The sequence below is a fragment of the Oncorhynchus keta genome, unplaced genomic scaffold (assembly GCF_023373465.1).
Source record: "Oncorhynchus keta strain PuntledgeMale-10-30-2019 unplaced genomic scaffold, Oket_V2 Un_scaffold_8424_pilon_pilon, whole genome shotgun sequence".
In the NCBI taxonomy this organism is placed as follows: Eukaryota; Metazoa; Chordata; class Actinopteri; order Salmoniformes; family Salmonidae; genus Oncorhynchus; species Oncorhynchus keta.
This window is the reverse complement of record NW_026291005.1, coordinates 161,756-183,554: the sequence shown is the minus strand read 5'-3', so window position 1 is coordinate 183,554 and position 21,799 is coordinate 161,756. Positions and strand designations below refer to the sequence as shown.

Genomic DNA, 21,799 nt, shown 5'->3' with positions numbered 1-21,799 from the left:
TGACCTCAACCTTTGCGATGAATTGGAACGCTGACTGTGAGCCCGGCCTAATCGCCCAACATCAGCACCGGACCTTCCTTATGCTCGTGGCTGAATGGAAGAAAGTACCAGCAGCATTCCATCATCTAGTGGAAAGCCTTCCCAGAAAAGTGGAGGCTGTTATAGCAGCAATGTTCCAACATCTAGTGGAAAGCCTTCCCAGAAGAGTGGAGGCTGTTATAGCAGCATTCCATCATCTAGTGGAAAGCCTTCCCAGAAGAGTGGAGGCTGTTATAGCAGCAATGTTCCAACATCTAGTGGAACGCCTTCCCAGAAGAGTGGAGGCTGTTATAGCAGCAACGTTCCAACATCTAGTGGAAATCCTTCCCAGAAGAGTGGAGGCTGTTATAGCAGCAATGTTCCAACATCTAGTGGAAAGCCTTCCCAGAAGAGTGGAGGCTGTTATAGCAGCAATGTTACAACATCTAGTGGAAAGCCTTCCCAGAAGAGTGAGGCTGTTATAGCAGCAATGTTCCATCATCTAGTGGAAAGCCTTCCCAGAAGAGTAGAGGCTGTTATAGCAGCAATGTTCCAACATCTAGTGGAAAGCCTTCCCAGAAGAGTAGAGGCTGTTATAGCAGCAATGTTCCAACATCTAGTGGAAAGCCTTCCAGAAGAGTGGAGGCTGTTATAGCAGCAATGTTCCAACATCTAGTGGAAAGCCTTCCCAGAAGAGTGGAGGCTGTTATAGCAGCAATGCTCCAACATCTAGTAGAAAGCCTTCCCAGAAGAGTAGAGGCTGTTATAGCAGCAATGTTCCAACATCTAGTGGAAAGCCTTCCCAGAAGAGTGGAGGCTGTTATAGCAGCAATGTTCCAACATCTAGTGGAAAGCCTTCCCAGAAGAGTAGAGGCTGTTATAGCAGCAATGTTCCAACATCTAGTGGAAAGCCTTCCCAGAAGAGTAGAGGCTGTTATAGCAGCAATGTTCCATCATCTAGTGGAAAGCCTTCCCAGAAGGCTGTTATGGGACTAAAAGGGAGGACCAAGTCCATATTAATGGCCATGATTTTGGAATGTAGGACAGTAGGTGTTCACATACCTTTGGTGATGTAGTGTATATTTACTGAACTCACCCCATTGAGAAACACATCTCTTCTTACTCCCGTTGGGAAGCGCCTGGGGAAATGAAGTTACTACTGGTTAATGTCTGGGGAGGGGAAGGGTTGGTGGAGAGGGGGAGGTCCGGGGAAGGGTTGGTGGAGAGGGGAGGGCTGCTAAGCAGCCTGTTTTACTGTTTGTTTGTTTACCGTATGCTAAGCAGCCTGTTTTACTGTTTGTTTGTTTACCGTATGCTAAGCAGCCTGTTTTACTGTTTGTTTGTTTATCGTATATGCTAAGCAGCCTGTTTTACTGTTTGTTTTGTTTACCGTATGCTAAGCAGCCTGTTTTACTGTTTGTTTATCGTATATGCTAAGCAGCCTGTTTTACTGTTTGTTTATCGTATATGCTAAGCAGCCTGTTTTACTGTTTGTTTATCGTATATGCTAAGCAGCCTGTTTTACTGTTTGTTTATCGTATATGCTAAGCAGCCTGTTTTACTGTTTGTTTATCGTATATGCTAAGCAGCCTGTTTTACTGTTTGTTTATCGTATATGCTAAGCAGCCTGTTTTACTGTTTGTTTGTTTACCGTATGCTAAGCAGCCTGTTAGAAGGTCTGTGAGAGGGCTCTGTGCATGCAGATACAGTCATGTGTTTTATCGTATGCTAAGCAGCCTGTTAGAAGGTCTGTGAGAGGGCTCTGTGCCTGCAGATACAGTCATGTGTTTTATCGTATGCTAAGCAGCCTGTTAGAAGGTCTGTGAGAGGGCTCTGTGCCTGCAGATACAGTCATGTGTTTTATCGTATGCTAAGCAGCCTGTTAGAAGGTCTGTGAGAGGGCTCTGTGCCTGCAGATACAGTCATGTGTTTTATCGTATGCTAAGCAGCCTGTTAGAAGGTCTGTGAGAGGGCTCTGTGCCTGCAGATACAGTCATGTGTTTTATCGTATGCTAAGCAGCCTGTTAGAAGGTCTGTGAGAGGGCTCTGTGCCTGCAGATACAGTCATGTGTTTATCGTATGCTAAGCAGCCTGTTAGGTCTGTGAGAGGGCTCTGTGCCTGCAGATACAGTCATGTGTTTTATCGTATGCTAAGCAGCCTGTTAGAAGGTCTGTGAGAGGGCTCTGTGCCTGCAGATACAGTCATGTGTTTTATCGTATGCTAAGCAGCCTGTTAGAAGGTCTGTGAGAGGGCTCTGTGCCTGCAGATACAGTCATGTGTTTTATCGTATGCTAAGCAGCCTGTTAGAAGGTCTGTGAGAGGGCTCTGTGCCTGCAGATACAGTCATGTGTTTTATCGTATGCTAAGCAGCCTGTTTTACTGTTTGTTTATCGTATATGCTAAGCAGCCTGTTAGAAGGTCTGTGAGAGGGCTCTGTGCATGCAGATACAGTCATGTGTTTTACCGTATGCTAAGCAGCCTGTTAGAAGGTCTGTGAGAGGGCTCTGTGCCTGCAGATACAGTCATGTGTTTTATCGTATGCTAAGCAGCCTGTTAGAAGGTCTGTGAGAGGGCTCTGGGCCTGCAGATACAGTCATGTGTTTTATCGTATGCTAAGCAGCCTGTTAGAAGGTCTGTGAGAGGGCTCTGTGCCTGCAGATACAGTCATGTGTTTTATCGTATGCTAAGCAGCCTGTTAGAAGGTCTGTGAGAGGGCTCTGTGCCTGCAGATACAGTCATGTGTTTTATCGTATGCTAAGCAGCCTGTTAGAAGGTCTGTGAGAGGGCTCTGTGCCTGCAGATACAGTCATGTGTTTTATCGTATGCTAAGCAGCCTGTTTTACTGTTTGTTTATCGTATATGCTAAGCAGCCTGTTAGAAGGTCTGTGAGAGGGCTCTGTGCATGCAGATACAGTCATGTGTTTTACCGTATGCTAAGCAGCCTGTTAGAAGGTCTGTGAGAGGGCTCTGTGCCTGCAGATACAGTCATGTGTTTTATCGTATGCTAAGCAGCCTGTTAGAAGGTCTGTGAGAGGGCTCTGTGCCTGCAGATACAGTCATGTGTTTTATCGTATGCTAAGCAGCCTGTTAGAAGGTCTGTGAGAGGGCTCTGTGCCTGCAGATACAGTCATGTGTTTTATCGTATGCTAAGCAGCCTGTTAGAAGGTCTGTGAGAGGGCTCTGTGCCTGCAGATACAGTCATGTGTTTTATCGTATGCTAAGCAGCCTGTTAGAAGGTCTGTGAGAGGGCTCTGTGCCTGCAGATACAGTCATGTGTTTTATCGTATGCTAAGCAGCCTGTTAGAAGGTCTGTGAGAGGGCTCTGTGCCTGGAAATACAGTCATGTGTTTTATTGTATGCTAAGCAGCCTGTTAGAAGGTCTGTGAGAGGGCTCTGTGCCTGCAGATACAGTCATGTGTTTTATCGTATGCTAAGCAGCCTGTTAGAAGGTCTGTGAGAGGGCTCTTTGCCTGCAGATACAGTCATGTGTTTTATCGTATGCTAAGCAGCCTGTTAGAAGGTCTGTGAGAGGGCTCTGTGCCTGCAGATACAGTCATGTGTTTTATCGTATGCTAAGCAGCCTGTTAGAAGGTCTGTGAGAGGGCTCTGTGCCTGCAGATACAGTCATGTGTTTTATCGTATGCTAAGCAGCCTGTTAGAAGGTGAGAGGGCTCTGTGCTTGCAGATACAGTCATGTGTTTTATCGTATGCTAAGCAGCCTGTTAGAAGGTGAGAGGGCTCTGTGCCTGCAGATACAGTCATGTGTGCTTTATTACAGAATAGTGTACGTCAACCGGAAGAATAAAGCAATAGCACAATACGCCTTGATCATATCGATATCAAACAATATCAATATCATATAGAATTATCTATATAGTGCCCACCACTATATGAAATAAATAACACATTTATATTTAAATATATTGTGAACAAAAATCTAAACGTGACATGTAAAGTGTTGGTCCCATGATTCATGAGATGAAATAAAAGATCCCAGACATTTTCCAAGCTCACTTCTCTCAAATTAGTTTACATCTGTTCGTGAGCATTTCTCCATCAACCTGACAGGTGTGGCAGATCAAGAAGCTGATTAAACAGCATGATCATTACACAGGTGCACCTTGTGCTGGAGACAATAAAATGTGCAGTTTTGTCACACAACCCAATGCCACAGATGTCTCATGTTTTGAGGAGCGTGCAATTGGCATGCTGACTGCAGGAATGTTCACCAGAGTTGTTTCCAGAGAATTTAATGTTCATTTCTCTACCATAAGCCGCCTACAATGTTGTTTTAGAGAAGTACGCCTAACCGGGCCTCATAACCACAAACCACGTGTAACCACGCGAGCCCAGGACCTCCACAACCTGCGGGATAGTCCGACACCAGCCTCCTGATAGTCCCGACACCAGCCTCCCTGATAGTCCCGACACCAGCCTCCCTGATAGTCCGACACCAGCCTCCCGGACAGCTGATGAAACTGTGTATTCCTGTCTGTAATAAAGCCCTTTTTGGGGGGGGAAAACCTCATTCTGATTGGCTGGCCTGGGAGGGCATAGGCCCACCCACTGGGGAACCAGGCCCACCCATGGCTGCGCCCCCAACCCAGTCATGTGAAATCCATAGATAAGGGCCTAATGAATTTATTTCAATTGACTGATTTCCTTATATGAACTGTAACTCAGGACAATTGTTGAACTTGTTGCATGTCGAGTTCATATTTTTGTTAAGAGTCCTTCTGTAGCTCAGTTGGTAGAGCATGGCGCTTGTAACGCCAGGGTAGTGGGTTCGATTCCCGGGACCACCCATACGTAGAATGTATGCACACATGACTGTAAGTCGCTTTGGATAAAGCGTCTGCTAAATGGCATATATTATTATATTATTTCATTATCAAGCATATTTCTTAATTTCATCAGTCTGCTGCATCATTCAAGCTTTACATTTTAACTTCTTTCCACTAAGTAATTTAATCTCTGATAACTCATGTAAAACATAGTATTGGATGCCATAGTGAAAAAGTGTATTGATATTTCCCTCTCAGAAGACTGCTTTAGAGAACAATCACCAACTGCCACTGGTTTTTAAAAGGCTGAGGCTGCGGATCAGACTTTTCTGGTCTCGGCTTTTCGGCAGTAAAACAATAAGAACTTTTTTTAATCACCCACCACTTCTTTCTGAAAGGACCACCCCCATTCCTCATGACGGAACACTTTCCTCAAGGCACTGTATGTCAATATGAAAGAAATATTGTATTTGAGATGATTTGTCACTTTTAAGGGCCGCACACTGAGAAGAGACGGTCCTCTGGGTGTAAACTCGGTGGATTTGGAAACTAAAAGTGTTCCAGACGAGAATCAACCCCCCTTTCACTGTGACACAAAAGTACAGAACATAGTGTATGGTGCAATATATATATATATATATGTCCAATGTATATTTTGGGGAGACTAACTGATTGGACAAGATGGGTTGCAAGATGAGCAGTGACTCTCCTTGGTGTGTAAACTGTAGATTTGGAAAGTAGAATAGCTCCTTATCTTGAGTACAGTGGACCCACCATGTCTTGAGTAGAGTGGACCCCACTAGCTCCTGAGTAGAATGGACCCCACTATCTCCTGAGTAGAATGGACCCCACTAGCTCCTGAGTAGAGTGGACCCCACTAGCTCCTGAGTAGAGTGGACCCCACTAGCTCCTGAGTAGAATGGACCCCACTAGCTCCTGAGTAGAATGGACCCCACTAGCTCCTGAGTAGAATGGACCCCACTAGCTCCTGAGTAGAATGGACCCCACTATCTCCTGAGTAGAATGGACCCCACTAGCTCCTGAGTAGAGTGGACCCCACTAGCTCCTGAGTAGAAGTGGACCCCACTAGCTCCTGAGTAGAATGGACCCCACTAGCTCCTGAGTAGAATGGACCCCACTAGCTCCTGAGTAGAATGGACCCCACTAGCTCCTGAGTAGAATGGACCCCACTAGCTCCTGAGTAGAATGGACCCCACTAGCTCCTGAGTAGAATGGACCCCACTAGCTCCTGAGTAGAGTGGACCCCACTAGCTCCTGAGTGGACCCCACTAGCTCCTGGTAGAATGGACCCCACTAGCTCCTGAGTAGAATGGACCCCACTAGCTCCTGAGTAGAATGGACCCCACTAGCTCCTGAGTAGAATGGACCCCACTAGCTCCTGAGTAGAATGGACCCCACTAGCTCCTGAGTAGAGTGGACCCCACTAGCTCCTGAGTAGAGTGGACCCCACTAGCTCCTGAGTAGAGTGGACTCCACTGGCTCCTGAGTAGAGTGGACCCCACTAGCTCCTGAGTAGAATGGACCCCACTAGCTCCTGAGTAGAATGGACCCCACTAGCTCCTGAGTGGACCCCACTAGCTCCTGAGTAGAATAGACCCCACTAGCTCCTGAGTGGACCCCACTAGCTCTGAGTGGACCCCACTAGCTCCTGAGTGGACCCCACTAGCTCCTGAGTAGAATAGACCCCACTAGCTCCTGAGTAGAATGAGACCCACTAGCTCCTGAGTGGACCCCACTAGCTCCTGAGTGGACCCCACTAGCTCCTGAGTGGACCCCACTAGCTCCCTGGTGGACCCCACTAGCTCCTGAGTAGAATAGACCCCACTAGCTCCTGAGTGGACCCCACTAGCTCCTGAGTAGAGTGGACCCCACTAGCTCCTGAGTAGAATAGACCCCACTAGCTCCTGAGTGGACCCCACTAGCTCCTGGGTGGACCCCACTAGCTCCTGAGTGGACCCCACTAGCTCCTGAGTGGACCCCACTAGCTCCTGAGTGGACCCCACTAGCTCCTGAGTAGAGTGGACCCCACTAGCTCCTGAGTAGAATAGACCCCACTAGCTCCCTGAGTAGAATAGCCCCACTAGCTCTGAGTGGACCCCACTAGCTCCTGAGTGGACCCCACTAGCTCCTGAGTGGACCCCACTAGCTCCTGAGTGGACCCCACTGCTCCTGAGTGGACCCCACTAGCTCCTGAGTGGACCCCACTAGCTCCTGAGTAGAATAGACCCCACTAGCTCCTGAGTAGAGTGGACCCCACTAGCTCCTGAGTAGAGTGGACCCCACTAGCTCCTGAGTAGAGTGGACCCCACTAGCTCCTGAGTAGAATAGACCCCACTAGCTCCTGAGTAGAATAGACCCCACTAGCTCCTGAGTAGAATAGACCCCACTAGCTCCTGAGTAGAATAGACCCCACTAGCTCCTGAGTGGACCCCACTAGCTCCTGAGTGGACCCCACTAGCTCCTGAGTGGACCCCACTAGCTCCTGAGTGGACCCCACTAGCTCCTGAGTAGAATGGACCCCACTAGCTCCTGAGTGGACCCCACTAGCTCCTGAGTGGACCCCACTAGCTCCTGAGTAGAATGGACCCCACTAGCTCCTGAGTAGAATGGACCCCACTAGCTCCTGAGTAGAATGGACCCCACTAGCTCCTGAGTAGAATGGACCAAACTAGCTCCTGAGTAGAATGGACCAAACTAGCTCCTGAGTAGAATAGACCCCACTAGCTCCTGAGTAGAATAGACCCCACTAGCTCCTGAGTAGAATGGACCCCATTAGCTCCTGAGTAGAATGGACCCCATTAGCTCCTGAGTAGAATGGACCCCATTAGCTCCTGAGTAGAATAGACCCCACTAGCTCCTGAGTAGAATGGACCCCACTAGCTCCTGAGTAGAATGGACCCCACTAGCTCCTGAGTAGAATGGACCCCACTAGCTCCTGAGTAGAATAGAACCCACTAGCTCCTGAGTAGAATGGACCCCACTAGCTCCTGAGTAGAGTGGACCCCACTAGCTCCTGAGTAGAATAGACCCCACTAGCTCCTGAGTAGAATGGACCCCACTAGCTCCTGAGTAGAATGGACCCCACTAGCTCCTGAGTAGAGTGGACTCCACGAGCTCCTGAGTGGACCCCACTAGCTCCTGAGTAGAGTGGATCCCACTAGCTCCTGAGTAGAATGGACCCCTCTAGCTCCTGAGTGGACCCCACTACCTCCTGAGTGGACCCCACTAGCTCCTGAGTAGAGTGGACCCCACTAGCTCCTGAGTAGAATAGACCCCACTAGCTCCTGAGTAGAATAGACCCCACTAGCTCCTGGTGGACCCCACTAGCTCCTGAGTGGACCCCACTAGCTCCTGAGTGGACCCCACTAGCTCCTGAGTGGACCCCACTAGCTCCTGAGTGGACCCCACTAGCTCCTGAGTAGAATGGACCCCACTAGCTCCTGAGTAGAATGGACCCCACTAGCTCCTGAGTAGAATGGACCCCACTAGCTCCTGAGTAGAATGGACCAAACTAGCTCCTGAGTAGAATAGACCCCACTAGCTCCTGAGTAGAATAGACCCCACTAGCTCCTGAGTAGAATAGACCCCACTAGCTCCTGAGTAGAATGGACCCCATTAGCTCCTGAGTAGAATGGACCCCATTAGCTCCTGAGTAGAATGGACCCCATTAGCTCCTGAGTAGAATGGACCCCACTAGCTCCTGAGTAGAATGGACCCCACTAGCTCCTGAGTAGAATGGACCCCACTAGCTCCTGAGTAGAATAGAACCCACTAGCTCCTGAGTAGAATGGACCCCACTAGCTCCTGAGTAGAATGGACCCCACTAGCTCCTGAGTAGAGTGGACCCCACTAGCTCCTGAGTAGAATAGACCCCACTAGCTCCTGAGTAGAATGGACCCCACTAGCTCCTGAGTAGAATGGACCCCACTAGCTCCTGAGTAGAGTGGACCCCACTAGCTCCTGAGTAGAATAGACTCCACGAGCTCCTGAGTGGACCCCACTAGCTCCTGAGTAGAGTGGATCCCACTAGCTCCTGAGTAGAATGGACCCCTCTAGCTCCTGGAGTGGACCCCACTACCTCCTGAGTGGACCCCACTAGCTCCTGAGTAGAGTGGACCCCACTAGCTCCTGAGTAGAATAGACCCCACTAGCTCCTGAGTAGAATGGACCCCACTAGCTCCTGAGTAGAATGGACCCCACTAGCTCCTGAGTAGAGTGGACCCCACTAGCTCCTGAGTAGAGTGGACCCCACTAGCTCCTGAGTAGAATAGACTCCACGAGCTCCTGAGTGGACCCCACTAGCTCCTGAGTAGAGTGGATCCCACTAGCTCCTGAGTAGAATGGACCCCTCTAGCTCCTGAGTGGACCCCACTACCTCCTGAGTGGACCACACTAGCTCCTGAGTAGAGTGGACCCCACTAGCTCCTGAGTAGAATAGACCCCACTGGCTCCTGAGTGGACCCCTCTAGCTCCTGAGTGGACCCCAGTAGCTCCTGAGTGGACCCCACTAGCTCCTGAGTGGACCCCACTAGCTCCTGAGTGGACCCCACTAGCTCCTGAGTAGAGTGGACCCCACTAGCTCCTGAGTAGAGTGGACCCCACTAGCTCCTGAGTAGAATGGACCCCTCTAGCTCCTGAGTGGACCCCACTAGCTCCTGAGTAGAGTGGACCCCACTAGCTCCTGAGTAGAGTGGACCCCACTAGCTCCTGAGTAGAGTGGACCCCACTAGCTCCTGAGTAGAGTGGACCCCACTAGCTCCTGAGTAGAGTGGACCCCTCTAGCTCCTGAGTGGACCCCACTAGCTCCTGAGTAGAGTGGACCCCACTAGCTCCTGAGTAGAATAGAACCCACTAGCTCCTGAGTAGAATAGAACCCACTAGCTCCTGAGTAGAATAGAACCCACTAGCTCCTGAGTGGACCCCACTAGCTCCTGAGTAGAGTGGACCCCACTAGCTCCTGAGTAGAATAGAACCCACTAGCTCCTGAGTGGACCCCACTAGCTCCTGAGTAGAGTGGACCCCACTAGCTCCTGAGTAGAATGGACCCCTCTAGCTCCTGAGTGGACCCCACTAGCTCCTGAGTAGAGTGGACCCCACTAGCTCCTGAGTAGAGTGGACCCCACTAGCTCCTGAGTGGACCCCACTAGCTCCTGAGTAGAGTGGACCCCACTAGCTCCTGAGTAGAATAGAACCCACTAGCTCCTGAGTAGAGTGGACCCCACTAGCTCCTGAGTAGAGTGGACCCCTCTAGCTCCTGAGTATAGTGGACCCCACTAGCTCCTGAGTAGAGTGGACCCTCTAGCTCCTGAGGTAGAGTGGACCCCACTAGCTCCTGAGTGGACCCCACTAGCTCCTGAGTGGACCCCACTAGCTCCTGAGTAGAGTGGACCCCACTAGCTCCTGAGTAGAATGGACCCCACTAGCTCCTGAGTGGACCCCACTAGCTCCTGAGTGGACCCCACTAGCTCCTGAGTGGACCCCACTAGCTCCTGAGTGGACCCCACTAGCTCCTGAGTAGAGTGGACCCCACTAGCTCCTGAGTAGAATAGAACCCACTAGCTCCTGAGTAGAGTGGACCCCACTAGCTCCTGAGTAGAGTGGACCCCTCTAGCTCCTGAGTGGACCCCACTAGCTCCTGAGTATAGTGGACCCCACTAGCTCCTGAGTAGAGTGGACCCCTCTAGCTCCTGAGTAGAGTGGACCCCACTAGCTCCTGAGTAGAGTGGACCCCACTAGCTCCTGAGTAGAATGGTCCCCACTAGCTCCTGAGTAGAATAGACCCCACTAGCTCCTGAGTAGAATGGACCCCACTAGCTCCTGAGTAGAATGGACCCCACTAGCTCCTGAGTAGAATGGACCCCATTTTCACTGCGACAGAATGCAAAGGCAATTATGTACAGTCCAATAAATGAAGAGTACACACACACAAAAATATTGTTGACCATTTAGGCTTGAAAAAACCATATAAATTAATTACATATCTAAAATAGATTTAATTATTCTTTCTATGATAACTAGTATAAAATATATAGATAATTAAGCTAATTTTCTCCCCTAAGGATTCATTTGCAAACAGGGGTTGGGTAGGTTACCTTCTTAATGCAATCTGTTACTAGTTACCTGTCCAAAATGTTAAAATGGCCATTAATATGGAGTTGGTCCCTCCCTTTGCTGCCTTCTGGGAAGCCTTTCCACTAGATGTTGGAACATTGCTGCTATAACAGCCTCCACTCTTCTGGGAAGGCTTTCCCTAGATGTTGGAACATTGCTGCTATAACAGCCTCCACTCTTCTGGGAAGGCTTTCCACTAGATGTTGGAACATTGCTGCTATAACAGCCTCCACTCTTCTGGGAAGGCTTTCCACTAGATGCTGGAACATTGCTGCTATAACAGCCTCCACTCTTCTGGGAAGGCTTTCCACTAGATGTTGGAACATTGCTGCTATAACAGCCTCCACTCTTCTGGGAAGGCTTTCCACTAGATGATGGAACATTGCTGCTATAACAGCCTCCACTCTTCTGGGAAGGCTTTCCACTAGATGTTGGAACATTGCTGCTATAACAGCCTCCACTCTTCTGGGAAGGCTTTCCACTAGATGTTGGAACATTGCTGCTATAACAGCCTCCACTCTTCTGGGAAGGTTTTCCACTAGATGTTCTGAGTCTGTAGTGACTCCTCTAACACTGATGCAGTGTCTTAGACCGCTGAACCAGGGTCTGTAGTGATGCACTGAGAGGCAGTGCCGTAGACCGCTGAACCAGGGTCTGTAGTGATGCACTGAGAGGCAGTGCCGTGACCGCTGAACCAGGGTCTGTAGTGATGCACTGAGAGGCAGTGCCTTGGGACCGCTGCGCCACTCAGGAGCCCAAACATAAGGCCTAAAATGTCACTATTTTTCCCAAACATTTAAATCTGACTGATGTGTATTGCCATTGTTGATCTTACGATTAATATTTCCTCTGCAAACCAGCAGAAAGTCAGAAAGGTAAAACCTTGTTTAATGTAAAGTGAATCAATACAAAACATATTTTACTCAAACTGACGACAGTAGTAAAACACTCAATAGTATTTAATTTGTTGTTTTTTTGTACAAAACAGTCATCCAAGACAAAAGCGATACCTTATTCCCCGTCCCCGACAAAAACCTTGCAGGTTCTCTAAACTTTACACTGATTGGTTTAAACTTCCCGAAAGGAAACGGGATCGATCATAACAACAATATTGCTTTTTGCTTCCAGGTCAAAACACTAGAAAAAAAAAAAAAAAAATGGCTTGACATTTTTTTTTTTTTTTTTTAAAGGCAAAAAAAGGGACTCGCAACAACACTGCCAGTCAGATTCAGTACAATTATACCCATGTCAGTAGAGATCTTCACTTGAACCATGTACAAGTATGAACAGCACAAAGACAAAATGTGACAAGTGGATCAGTCCCTTCCTAAAAAAAAAAAACACGCAAAAGACTGGCATTCAACACTGAAAGTCGGGGACAGGAAGAAGAGACGAAAACCAGCTCCAAATGATCTTAACAGCGTCTCCTCCAAAATAAGATTAACTAAAAATGTGTATTTTTGGGGTGGACGGACCCCCAGTTAGTTCAGTTACACTGCATGCATGATAGACATGAGGCGACTTCACAGCACGATGTAAAACAGAACAATCACTCAGAACAGTTCAGATTCTTAAAAAAATAAAATAAAACAAAATGGAAGAAAAACAAATGACGAGGTCAGAGAAACGACCACAGGACTTCTTATTTGATTTGATTTAGTCCCTGATTATCTCCTGTAGCGCCCCCTCTCCTTCTCCCGGTCTCTGATCCGGTCTCTCTCTCGGTCACGTTCGCGTCCACGGTCTCTGTCGCGGTCCCGGCGGGCGTCCCGGGGCCGTTCTCGCTCCCTCTGCCGGTCTCGTTCTCTGGGGCGGCTGCGGCGACCTGTCACCACGGCCTGGGTCCGTCTCAGGAAGTCATCCACCCGCATGTCGTAGTCATGCTGCAGAGGGAGAGAGAGAGAGAGAGAGATGGTGGTGTTCAGGCTATACTACGTCCCAAATGACTCACTATTCCATTTGTAGTGCACTACACATTTAAACCAGGACAGAAAGGAGCTGTACCAGGGTAGAGCTGAAGGAACGTCCGACTCTCTTCTCCCTGAAGCGGGCGTCGTGTGGTACAGGGTGGTGCCCAGTGTACGGGGGATGTGCCTGGGGAGGAGGAGGATGGTGCTGGTAGAACGGGTGGTGAGGTGGCTGCTCCATCCCAGGGTACGGTGCCTACAGGGGAGATGGGTTTTTAAAATGACACTATGAATGAAGTCAGAGGCAAGAAAACCTCTTAAAAATGGCAGGTAGGATCAATTAAAAACAAAAACAATGTACTTGCCACGTAACTACGTTATACAACAATTGAAGAGCCATGTACGTAAAATGAGTTGCACGTAAATTTAACAAACAAATATTAGATAAAGTCTTCTGAAGAGATGAGCCATTAACAGAGACTATGATGAGAAACTTCAGAGATTCACCCAAAATATTGACTATTATACAGACAGGAGCAGATTAGTGTAACTTATTAGGTGATTTACTACAACGTGTTTCGACCAGACAGGTATTTCTCAGGTCAGTGTAACTTACTACAACGCGTTTCGACCAGACAGGTATTTCTCAGGTCAGTGTAACTTACTACAACGCGTTTCGACCAGACAGGTATTTCTCAGGTCAGTGTAACTTACTACAACGTGGTTCGACCAGACAGGTATTTCTCAGGTCAGTGTAACTTACTACAACGCGTTTCGACCAGACAGGTATTTCTCAGGTCAGTGTAAATTACTACAACGCGTTTCGACCAGACAGGTATTTCTCAGGTCAGTGTAACTTACTACAACGCGTTTCGACCAGACAGGTATTTCTCAGGTCAGTGTAAATTACTACAACGTGTTTCGACCAGACAGGTATTTCTCAGGTCAGTGTAACTTACTACAACGTGTTTCGACCAGACAGGTATTTCTCAGGTCAGTGTAACTTACTACAACGTGTTTCGACCAGACAGGTATTTCTCAGGTCAGTGTAACTTACTACAACGTGTTTCGACCAGACAGGTATTTCTCAGGTCAGTGTAACTTACTACAACGTGTTTCGACCAGACAGGTATTTCTCAGGTCAGTGTAACTTACTACAACGTGGTTCGACCAGACAGGTATTTCTCAGGTCAGTGTAACTTACTACAACGCGTTTCGACCAGACAGGTATTTCTCAGGTCAGTGTAACTTACTACAACGTGTTTCGACCAGACAGGTATTTCTCAGGTCAGTGTAACTTACTACAACGCGTTTCGACCAGACAGGTATTTCTCAGGTCAGTGTAACTTACTACAACGTGGTTCGACCAGACAGGTATTTCTCAGGTCAGTGTAACTTACTACAACGTGGTTCGACCAGACAGGTATTTCTCAGGTCAGTGTAACTTACTACAACGTGGTTCGACCAGACAGGTATTTCTCAGGTCAGTGTAACTTACTACAACGCGGTTCGACCAGACAGGTATTTCTCAGGTCAGTGTAACTTACTACAACGCGTTTCGACCAGACAGGTATTTCTCAGGTCAGTGTAACTTACTACAACGTGTTTCGACCAGACAGGTATTTCTCAGGTCAGTGTAACTTACTACAACGTGGTTCGACCAGACAGGTATTTCTCAGGTCAGTGTAACTTACTACAACGTGGTTCGACCAGACAGGTATTTCTCAGGTCAGTGTAACTTACTACAACGCGGTTCGACCAGACAGGTATTTCTCAGGTCAGTATAACTTACTACAACGCGTTTCGACCAGACAGGTATTTCTCAGGTCAGTGTAACTTACTACAACGTGTTTCGACCAGACAGGTATTTCTCAGGTCAGTGTAACTTACTACAACGTGGTTCGACCAGACAGGTATTTCTCAGGTCAGTGTAACTTACTACAACGTGGTTCGACCAGACAGGTATTTCTCAGGTCAGTGTAACTTACTACAACGTGTTTCGACCAGACAGGTATTTCTCAGGTCAGTGTAACTTACTACAACGTGGTTCGACCAGACAGGTATTTCTCAGGTCAGTGTAACTTACTACAACGTGTTTCGACCAGACAGGTATTTCTCAGGTCAGTGTAACTTACTACAACGTGGTTCGACCAGACAGGTATTTCTCAGGTCAGTGTAACTTACTACAACGTGTTTCGACCAGACAGGTATTTCTCAGGTCAGTGTAACTTACTACAACGTGTTTCGACCAGACAGGTATTTCTCAGGTCAGTGTAACTTACTACAACGTGTTTCGACCAGACAGGTATTTCTCAGGTCAGTATAACTTACTACAACGTGTTTCGACCAGACAGGTATTTCTCAGGTCAGTGTAACTTACTACAATGCGTTTCGACCAGACAGGTATTTCTCAGGTCAGTGTAACTTACTACAACGTGTTTCGACCAGACAGGTATTTCTCAGGTCAGTGTAACTTACTACATACAACGTGTTTCGACCAGACAGGTATTTCTCAGGTAGCATTAATAGGCCTTTTTAGTCTTCTGTCTATATTAAACCATATGACTTAGAGCACTCTATAGCTCTATGAACCAAACTTCTAGAACATACCATTCCTTGCCAAGGAGGAGGAGGCCCAATGGTGTGGTGGAACTCTCTCATGTAATCGTTGTAGGACTGGGGATAACAAAACACATGATAATATCAATAGGAGTGAATCAAATGAACTGTGTGTTAATGTCAATGACTATATAGACACACACAAAAGTATGTGGACACCCCTTCAAATTAGTGGATTCAGCTATTTCAGCTACCCCCCGTTGATTACAGGTGAATACAATCGAGCATGCCATGCAATCTCCATAGACAAACATCGGCCGTAGAACGGCCTTACGGAAAAGCTCAGTGACTTTCAACGAGGCACTGCCTTATGATGCCACCTTTCCAACAAGTTAGTTTGTCAGATTTCTGCCCTGCTGGAGCTGCCCCGGTCAACTGTAAGTGTTGTTATTGTGAAGTGGAAACATCTAGGAGCAACAACGGCTGTGCCGCGAAGTGGTAGACCACACAAGCTCACAGAACGAGACCGTCGGGAGCTGTTCATCAGGAGCTTGATTGAAATGGGTTTCCATGGCCCAGCAGCCGCACACAAGCCTAAGATCAGTGGTGTAAAGCTCACCACCATTGGACTCTGGAGCAGTGGAAACTCATTCTCTGGAGTGATGTTTCAAGCTTCACCATCTGGCAGTCCGACAGATGAATCTGGGTTTGGCGGATGCCAGGAGAACGCTACCTGCCCCTATGAATAGTGCCAACTGTAAAGTTTGGTGGATGAGGAATAATAGTCTGGGGCTGTTTTTCATGGTTTGGGCTCGGCCTCTTAGTTCCAGTGAAGGAAATCTTAACACTACAGTATACAATGACATTCTAGACGATTCTGTGCTCCCAACTTTGTGGCAATAGTTCGGGGAAGGTGCTTTCCTGTTTCAGCATGACAATTCCCCCGTGCACAAACCAGAAATGGTTTGTCGAGCGGTGTGGAAGAACTTGACTGGTCTGCACAGAGCCCTGACCTCAACCTTTGCGATGAATTGGAACGCTGACTGTGAGCCCGGCCTAATCGCCCAACATCAGCACCGGACCTTCCTTATGCTCGTGGCTGAATGGAAGAAAGTACCAGCAGCAGCATTCCAACATCTAGTGGAAAGCCTTCCCAGAAGAGTAGAGGCTGTTATAGCAGCAATGTTCCATCATCTAGTGGAAAGCCTTCCCAGAAGAGTGGAGGCTGTTATAGCAGCAATGTTCCAACATCTAGTGGAAAGCCTTCCCAGAAGAGTGGGGGCTGTTATAGCAGCAATGTTCCAACATCTAGTAGAAAGCCTTCCCAGAAGAGTGGAGGCTGTTATAGCAGCATTCCATCATCTAGTGGAAAGCCTTCCCAGAAAAGTGGAGGCTGTTATAGCAGCAATGTTCCAACATCTAGTGGAAAGCCTTCCCAGAAGAGTGGAGGCTGTTATAGCAGCAATGTTCCAACATCTAGTGGAAAGCCTTCCCAGAAGAGTGGAGGCTGTTATAGCAGCAATGTTCCATCATCTAGTGGAAAGCCTTCCCAGAAGAGTGGAGGCTGTTATAGCAGCAACGTTCCAACATCTAGTGGAAATCCTTCCCAGAAGAGTGGAGGCTGTTATAGCAGCAATGTTCCAACATCTAGTGGAAAGCCTTCCCAGAAGAGTGGAGGCTGTTATAGCATCAATGTTCCATCATCTAGTGGAAAGCCTTCCCAGAAGAGTAGAGGCTGTTATAGCAGCAATGTTCCAACATCTAGTGGAAAGCCTTCCCAGAAGAGTGGAGGCTGTTATAGCAGCAATGTTCCATCATCTAGTGGAAAGCCTTCCCAGAAGAGTGGAGGCTGTTATAGCAGCAATGTTCCATCATCTAGTGGAAAGCCTTCCCAGAAGAGTAGAGGCTGTTATAGCAGCAATGTTCCAACATCTAGTGGAAAGCCTTCCCAGAAGAGTAGAGGCTGTTATAGCAGCAATGTTCCAACATCTAGTGGAAAGCCTTCCCAGAAGAGTAGAGGCTGTTATAGCAGCAATGTTCCAACATCTAGTGGAAAGCCTTCCCAGAAGAGTAGAGGCTGTTATAGCAGCAATGTTCCAACATCTAGTGGAAAGCCTTCCCAGAAGAGTGGAGGCTGTTATAGCAGCAATGTTCCAACATCTAGTGGAAAGCCTTCCCAGAAGAGTAGAGGCTGTTATAGCAGCAATGTTCCAACATCTAGTGGAAAGCCTTCCCAGAAGAGTGGAGGCTGTTATAGCAGCAATGTTCCAACATCTAGTGGAAAGCCTTCCCAGAAGAGTGGAGGCTGTTATAGCAGCAATGTTCCAACATCTAGTGGAAAGCCTTCCCAGAAGAGTAGAGGCTGTTATAGCAGCAATGTTCCAACATCTAGTGGAAAGCCTTCCCAGAAGAGTGGAGGCTGTTATAGCAGCAATGTTCCATCATCTAGTGGAAAGCCTTCCCAGAAGAGTGGAGGCTGTTATAGCAGCAATGTTCCATCATCTAGTGGAAAGCCTTCCCAGAAGAGTGGAGGCTGTTATAGCAGCAATGTTCCAACATCTAGTGGAAAGCCTTCCCAGAAGAGTGGAGGCTGTTATAGCAGCAATGTTCCAACATCTAGTGGAAAGCCTTCCCAGAAGAGTAGAGGCTGTTATAGCAGCAATGTTCCAACATCTAGTGGAAAGCCTTCCCAGAAGAGTAGAGGCTGTTATAGCAGCAATGTTCCAACATCTAGTGGAAAGCCTTCCCAGAAGAGTGGAGGCTGTTATAGCAGCAATGTTCCAACATCTAGTGGAAAGCCTTCCCAGAAGAGTGGAGGCTGTTATAGCAGCAATGTTCCAACATCTAGTGGAAAGCCTTCCCAGAAGAGTAGAGGCTGTTATAGCAGCAATGTTCCAACATCTAGTGGAAAGCCTTCCCAGAAGAGTGGAGGCTGTTATAGCAGCAATGTTCCAACATCTAGTGGAAAGCCTTCCCAGAAGAGTGGAGGCTGTTATAGCAGCAATGTTCCATCATCTAGTGGAAAGCCTTCCCAGAAGAGTGGAGGCTGTTATAGCAGCAATGTTCCATCATCTAGTGGAAAGCCTTCCCAGAAGAGTAGAGGCTGTTATAGCAGCAATGTTCCAACATCTAGTGGAAAGCCTTCCCAGAAGAGTGGGGGCTGTTATAGCGGTAATGTTCCATCATCTAGTGGAAAGCCTTCCCAGAAGAGTGGAGGCTGTTATAGCAGCAATGTTCCATCATCTAGTGGAAAGCCTTCCCAGAAGAGTGGAGGCTGTTATAGCAGCAATGTTCCAACATCTAGTGGAAAGCCTTCCCAGAAGAGTAGAGGCTGTTATGGGACTAAAAGGGAGGACCAAGTCCATATTAATGATTTTGGAATGTAGGACAGTAGGTGTTCACATACCTTTGGTGATGTAGTGTATATTTACTGAACTCACCCCATTGAGAAACACATCTCTTCTTACTCCCGTTGGGAAGCGCCTGGGAAATGAAGTTACTACTGGTTAATGTCTGGGGAGGGAAGGGTTGGTGGAGAGGGCCGGGGAAGGGTTGGTGGAGAGGGGTCGGGGAAGGGTTGGTGGAGAGGGCCGGGGAAGGGTTGGTGGAGAGGGCCGGGGAAGGGTTGGTGGAGAGGGGAGGGCCGGGGAAGGGTTGGTGGAGAGGGGAGGGCCAGGGAAGGGTTGGTGGAGAGGGCCGGGGAAGGGTTGGTGGAGAGGGCCGGGGAAGGGTTGGTGGAGAGGGCCGGGGAAGGGTTGGTGGAGAGGGCGGGGAAGGGTTGGTGGAAAGGGAGGGCCGGGGAAGGGTTGGTGGAAAGGGGGAGGGCCGGGGAAGGGTTGTGGAGAGGGGAGGGCTGGGAAGGGTTGGTGGAGGGGGAGGGCCGGGGAAAGGGGTGGTGGAGAGGGGGGGGCCAGGGGAAGGGGGTGGTGGAGGGGGAAGGCCAGGGAAGGGTTGGTGGAGAGGGGAGGGCTAGGGAAGGGTTGGTGGAGAGGGGAGAGCCAGGGAAGGGTTGGTGGAGAGGGGAGGGCTAGGGAAGTGTTGGTGGAGAGGGGAGGGCTAGGGAAGGGTTGGTGGAGAGGGGGAGGGCCAGGGAAGGGATGGTGGAGAGGGGGAGGGCCAGGGAAGGGTTGGTGGAGAGGGGGGAGGGCCATGGGAGGGGGTGGTGGAGAGAGGAGGGCCAGGGAAGGGTTGGTGGAGAGGGGGAGGGCCAGGGAAGGGTTGGTGGAGAGGGGGAGGGCCAGGGAAGGGGTGGTGGAGAGAGGGAGGGCCAGGGAAGGGTTGGTGGAGAGGGGGAGGGCCAGGGCGGTCATTACATTTTGTCAGATGGTTATTGTCATGCAAATGACTGCCGGTCTCACAGTAATTGACCGTTAATTAACCAACACATGTAGCATCTCCTGGCTTCCTCACATACCAGCCACTGATGCAGAATCTCTGAAAAATCTACATTTAAAAAATGTCAATTTATTATACATCACAATAAATCCATTATTTTAGGCAGGTTTAAAGAAAAGTTATCATTTTAAGAAAAAAAAATAGTCTGTTATCTGGCTATGCTCCGTGCCATAGGTTGTCGGCGAATTCATTTAGCTGAAATGCTCATAAGTCCCCGTTACATTATTTTATAGTATGTGTGCGCATATGAAGTGGCTATGTTGAGCGTCAAAATGATCATTTGAAACGGGTCCTATACACCAGATTTAGAGTTATTTGGCAACTTTAGTTTTGAACGATACAAAACCTCAGAAAGTCTTAGAAATCAAAACATAAATGGGCTGCAGGATTCAACTAAATCTGCTATTTGAAAAAGTCGCAAAAAAAAAAAAAAAACTGCTTGTGTTTCAAGTGATCACCTTTTCACCCATCAAACGATACTCAATTTAATCTAGTCTTCACTAATATGTCAAATTTGTTTGGATTTAGAGAAAAAAGGCCCATTATCAAATAGGCGGGGTGGGAAACATGTCATCCGTATGCACTGGAAAAGCGAATGGAGGCCGCTTTCCATTGTAAAATCATGCTGGGTAGGTTACTCCGGTATATAGAGGAGCCGCCGGAGCAACTAGAGGAGCCGCCGGAGTAACCAGAGGAGCCGCCGGAGCAACTAGAGGAGCCGGAGTAACTAGAGGAGCCGCCGGAGCAACCAGAGGAGCCGCCGGAGCAACCAGAGGAGCCGCCGGAGCAACCAGAGGAGCCGGAGTAACCAGAGGAGCCGGAGTAACTAGAGGAGCCGCCGGAGCAACCAGAGGAGCCGCCGGAGTAACCAGAGGAGCCGCCGGAGTAACCAGAGGAGCCGCCGGAGCAACCAGAGGAGCCGCCGGAGCAACCAGAGGAGCCGCCGGAGCAACCAGAGGAGCCGCCGGAGCAACCAGAGGAGCCGCCGGAGCAACCAGAGGAGCCGGAGTAACCAGAGGAGCCGGAGTAACTAGAGGAGCCGCCGGAGCAACCAGAGGAGCCGCCGGAGCAACCAGAGGAGCCGCCGGAGCAACCAGAGGAGTAATTAGAGGAGCCGCCGGAGCAACTAGAGGAGCCGCCGGAGCAACTAGAGGAGCCGGAGCAACCAGAGGAGCCGCCGGAGTGACTAGAGGAGCCGCCGGAGTAACCAGAGGAGCCGCCGGAGTAACCAGAGGAGCCGCCGGAGCAGCCAGAGGAGCCGCCGGAGCAAGCAGAGGAGCCGCCGGAGCAACCAGAGGAGCCGCCGGAGCAACCAGAGGAGCCGCCGGAGCAACCAGAGGAGCCGCCGGAGCAACCAGAGGAGCCGCCGGAGCAACCAGAGGAGCCGCCGGAGCAACCAGAGGAGCCGCCGGAGTAACCAGAGGAGCCGCCGGAGTAACCAGAGGAGCGGCCGGAGTAACCAGAGGAGCCGCCGGAGCAACTAGAGGAGCCGCCGGAGCAACCAGAGGAGTAACCAGAGGAGCCGCCGGAGCAACTAGAGGAGCCGCCGGAGCAACTAGAGGAGCCGCCGGAGCAACTAGAGGAGCCGCCGGAGCAACTGGAGGAGCCGCCGGAGTAACTGGAGGAGCCGCTGGGAGTCTCCTGTTGCTTGTAGCAACCATCAAAACTCTGCTTTCACACGGGATGAGCATGCAGCCTCTCCCTAGGCGACAGGTGATATTCCCGCCCAAACTCTGGATGCCACGGTCTCTCCAGCCTTGTTCCTGCAGCTACCCAGTGATTTAATGTGGTAAACCAAGTGAAATCTGATCGGGAACGTCGACAGTAACATGTTTTCACAAACAAACAAACAAAAACATTTCATTAAACTGTTGCCAGCCCCTCTCTGTGTTCTGGAGAAAGGAATGAAGGAGAGGAGATGGAAACGCACGGTGGAGACACTCCGGAGCTATAAAAAAAAAAGGCCATTTAAAAATGCCCTATTACTAGGCTATTCAAAATCA

At 49.1% G+C, this 21,799-nt stretch overlaps 1 protein-coding gene and 1 long non-coding RNA gene across 13 annotated transcripts in view; one reads left to right on the top strand and one right to left on the bottom strand.

Annotated features, from left to right (window-relative positions):
- Positions 1 to 21,799, bottom strand: part of ythdc1 (YTH N6-methyladenosine RNA binding protein C1) — an 89,403-nt gene that overhangs the window by 2,329 nt on the left and 65,275 nt on the right. Inside the window, exons 12-15 of one of the 12 annotated variants that reach the window (XM_052517545.1) lie at positions 18,842 to 18,884; positions 15,453 to 15,518; positions 12,940 to 13,098; positions 11,877 to 12,818 (exon numbers count right to left, since the gene is read on the bottom strand). The exons of 3 other annotated variants lie outside the window; for them this stretch is intronic. In XM_052517545.1, the coding sequence (XP_052373505.1) occupies positions 12,603 to 12,818; positions 12,940 to 13,098; positions 15,453 to 15,518; positions 18,842 to 18,884 (484 nt within the window). In that variant the 3' untranslated portion in view covers positions 11,877 to 12,602. Of the gene's footprint in view, positions 1 to 1,114; positions 1,158 to 11,876; positions 12,819 to 12,939; positions 13,099 to 15,452; positions 15,519 to 18,841; positions 18,885 to 21,799 lie in introns of those variants that run through there. 8 more of the 12 variants (XM_052517542.1, XM_052517553.1, XM_052517544.1 and 5 more) reach the window with 8 other exon arrangements.
- Positions 13,110 to 15,502, top strand: LOC127929585 (uncharacterized). Its single transcript, XR_008135283.1, has 3 exons — positions 13,110 to 13,737; positions 14,032 to 14,178; positions 15,359 to 15,502. It is a non-coding gene; the product is annotated as an uncharacterized LOC127929585 (long non-coding RNA).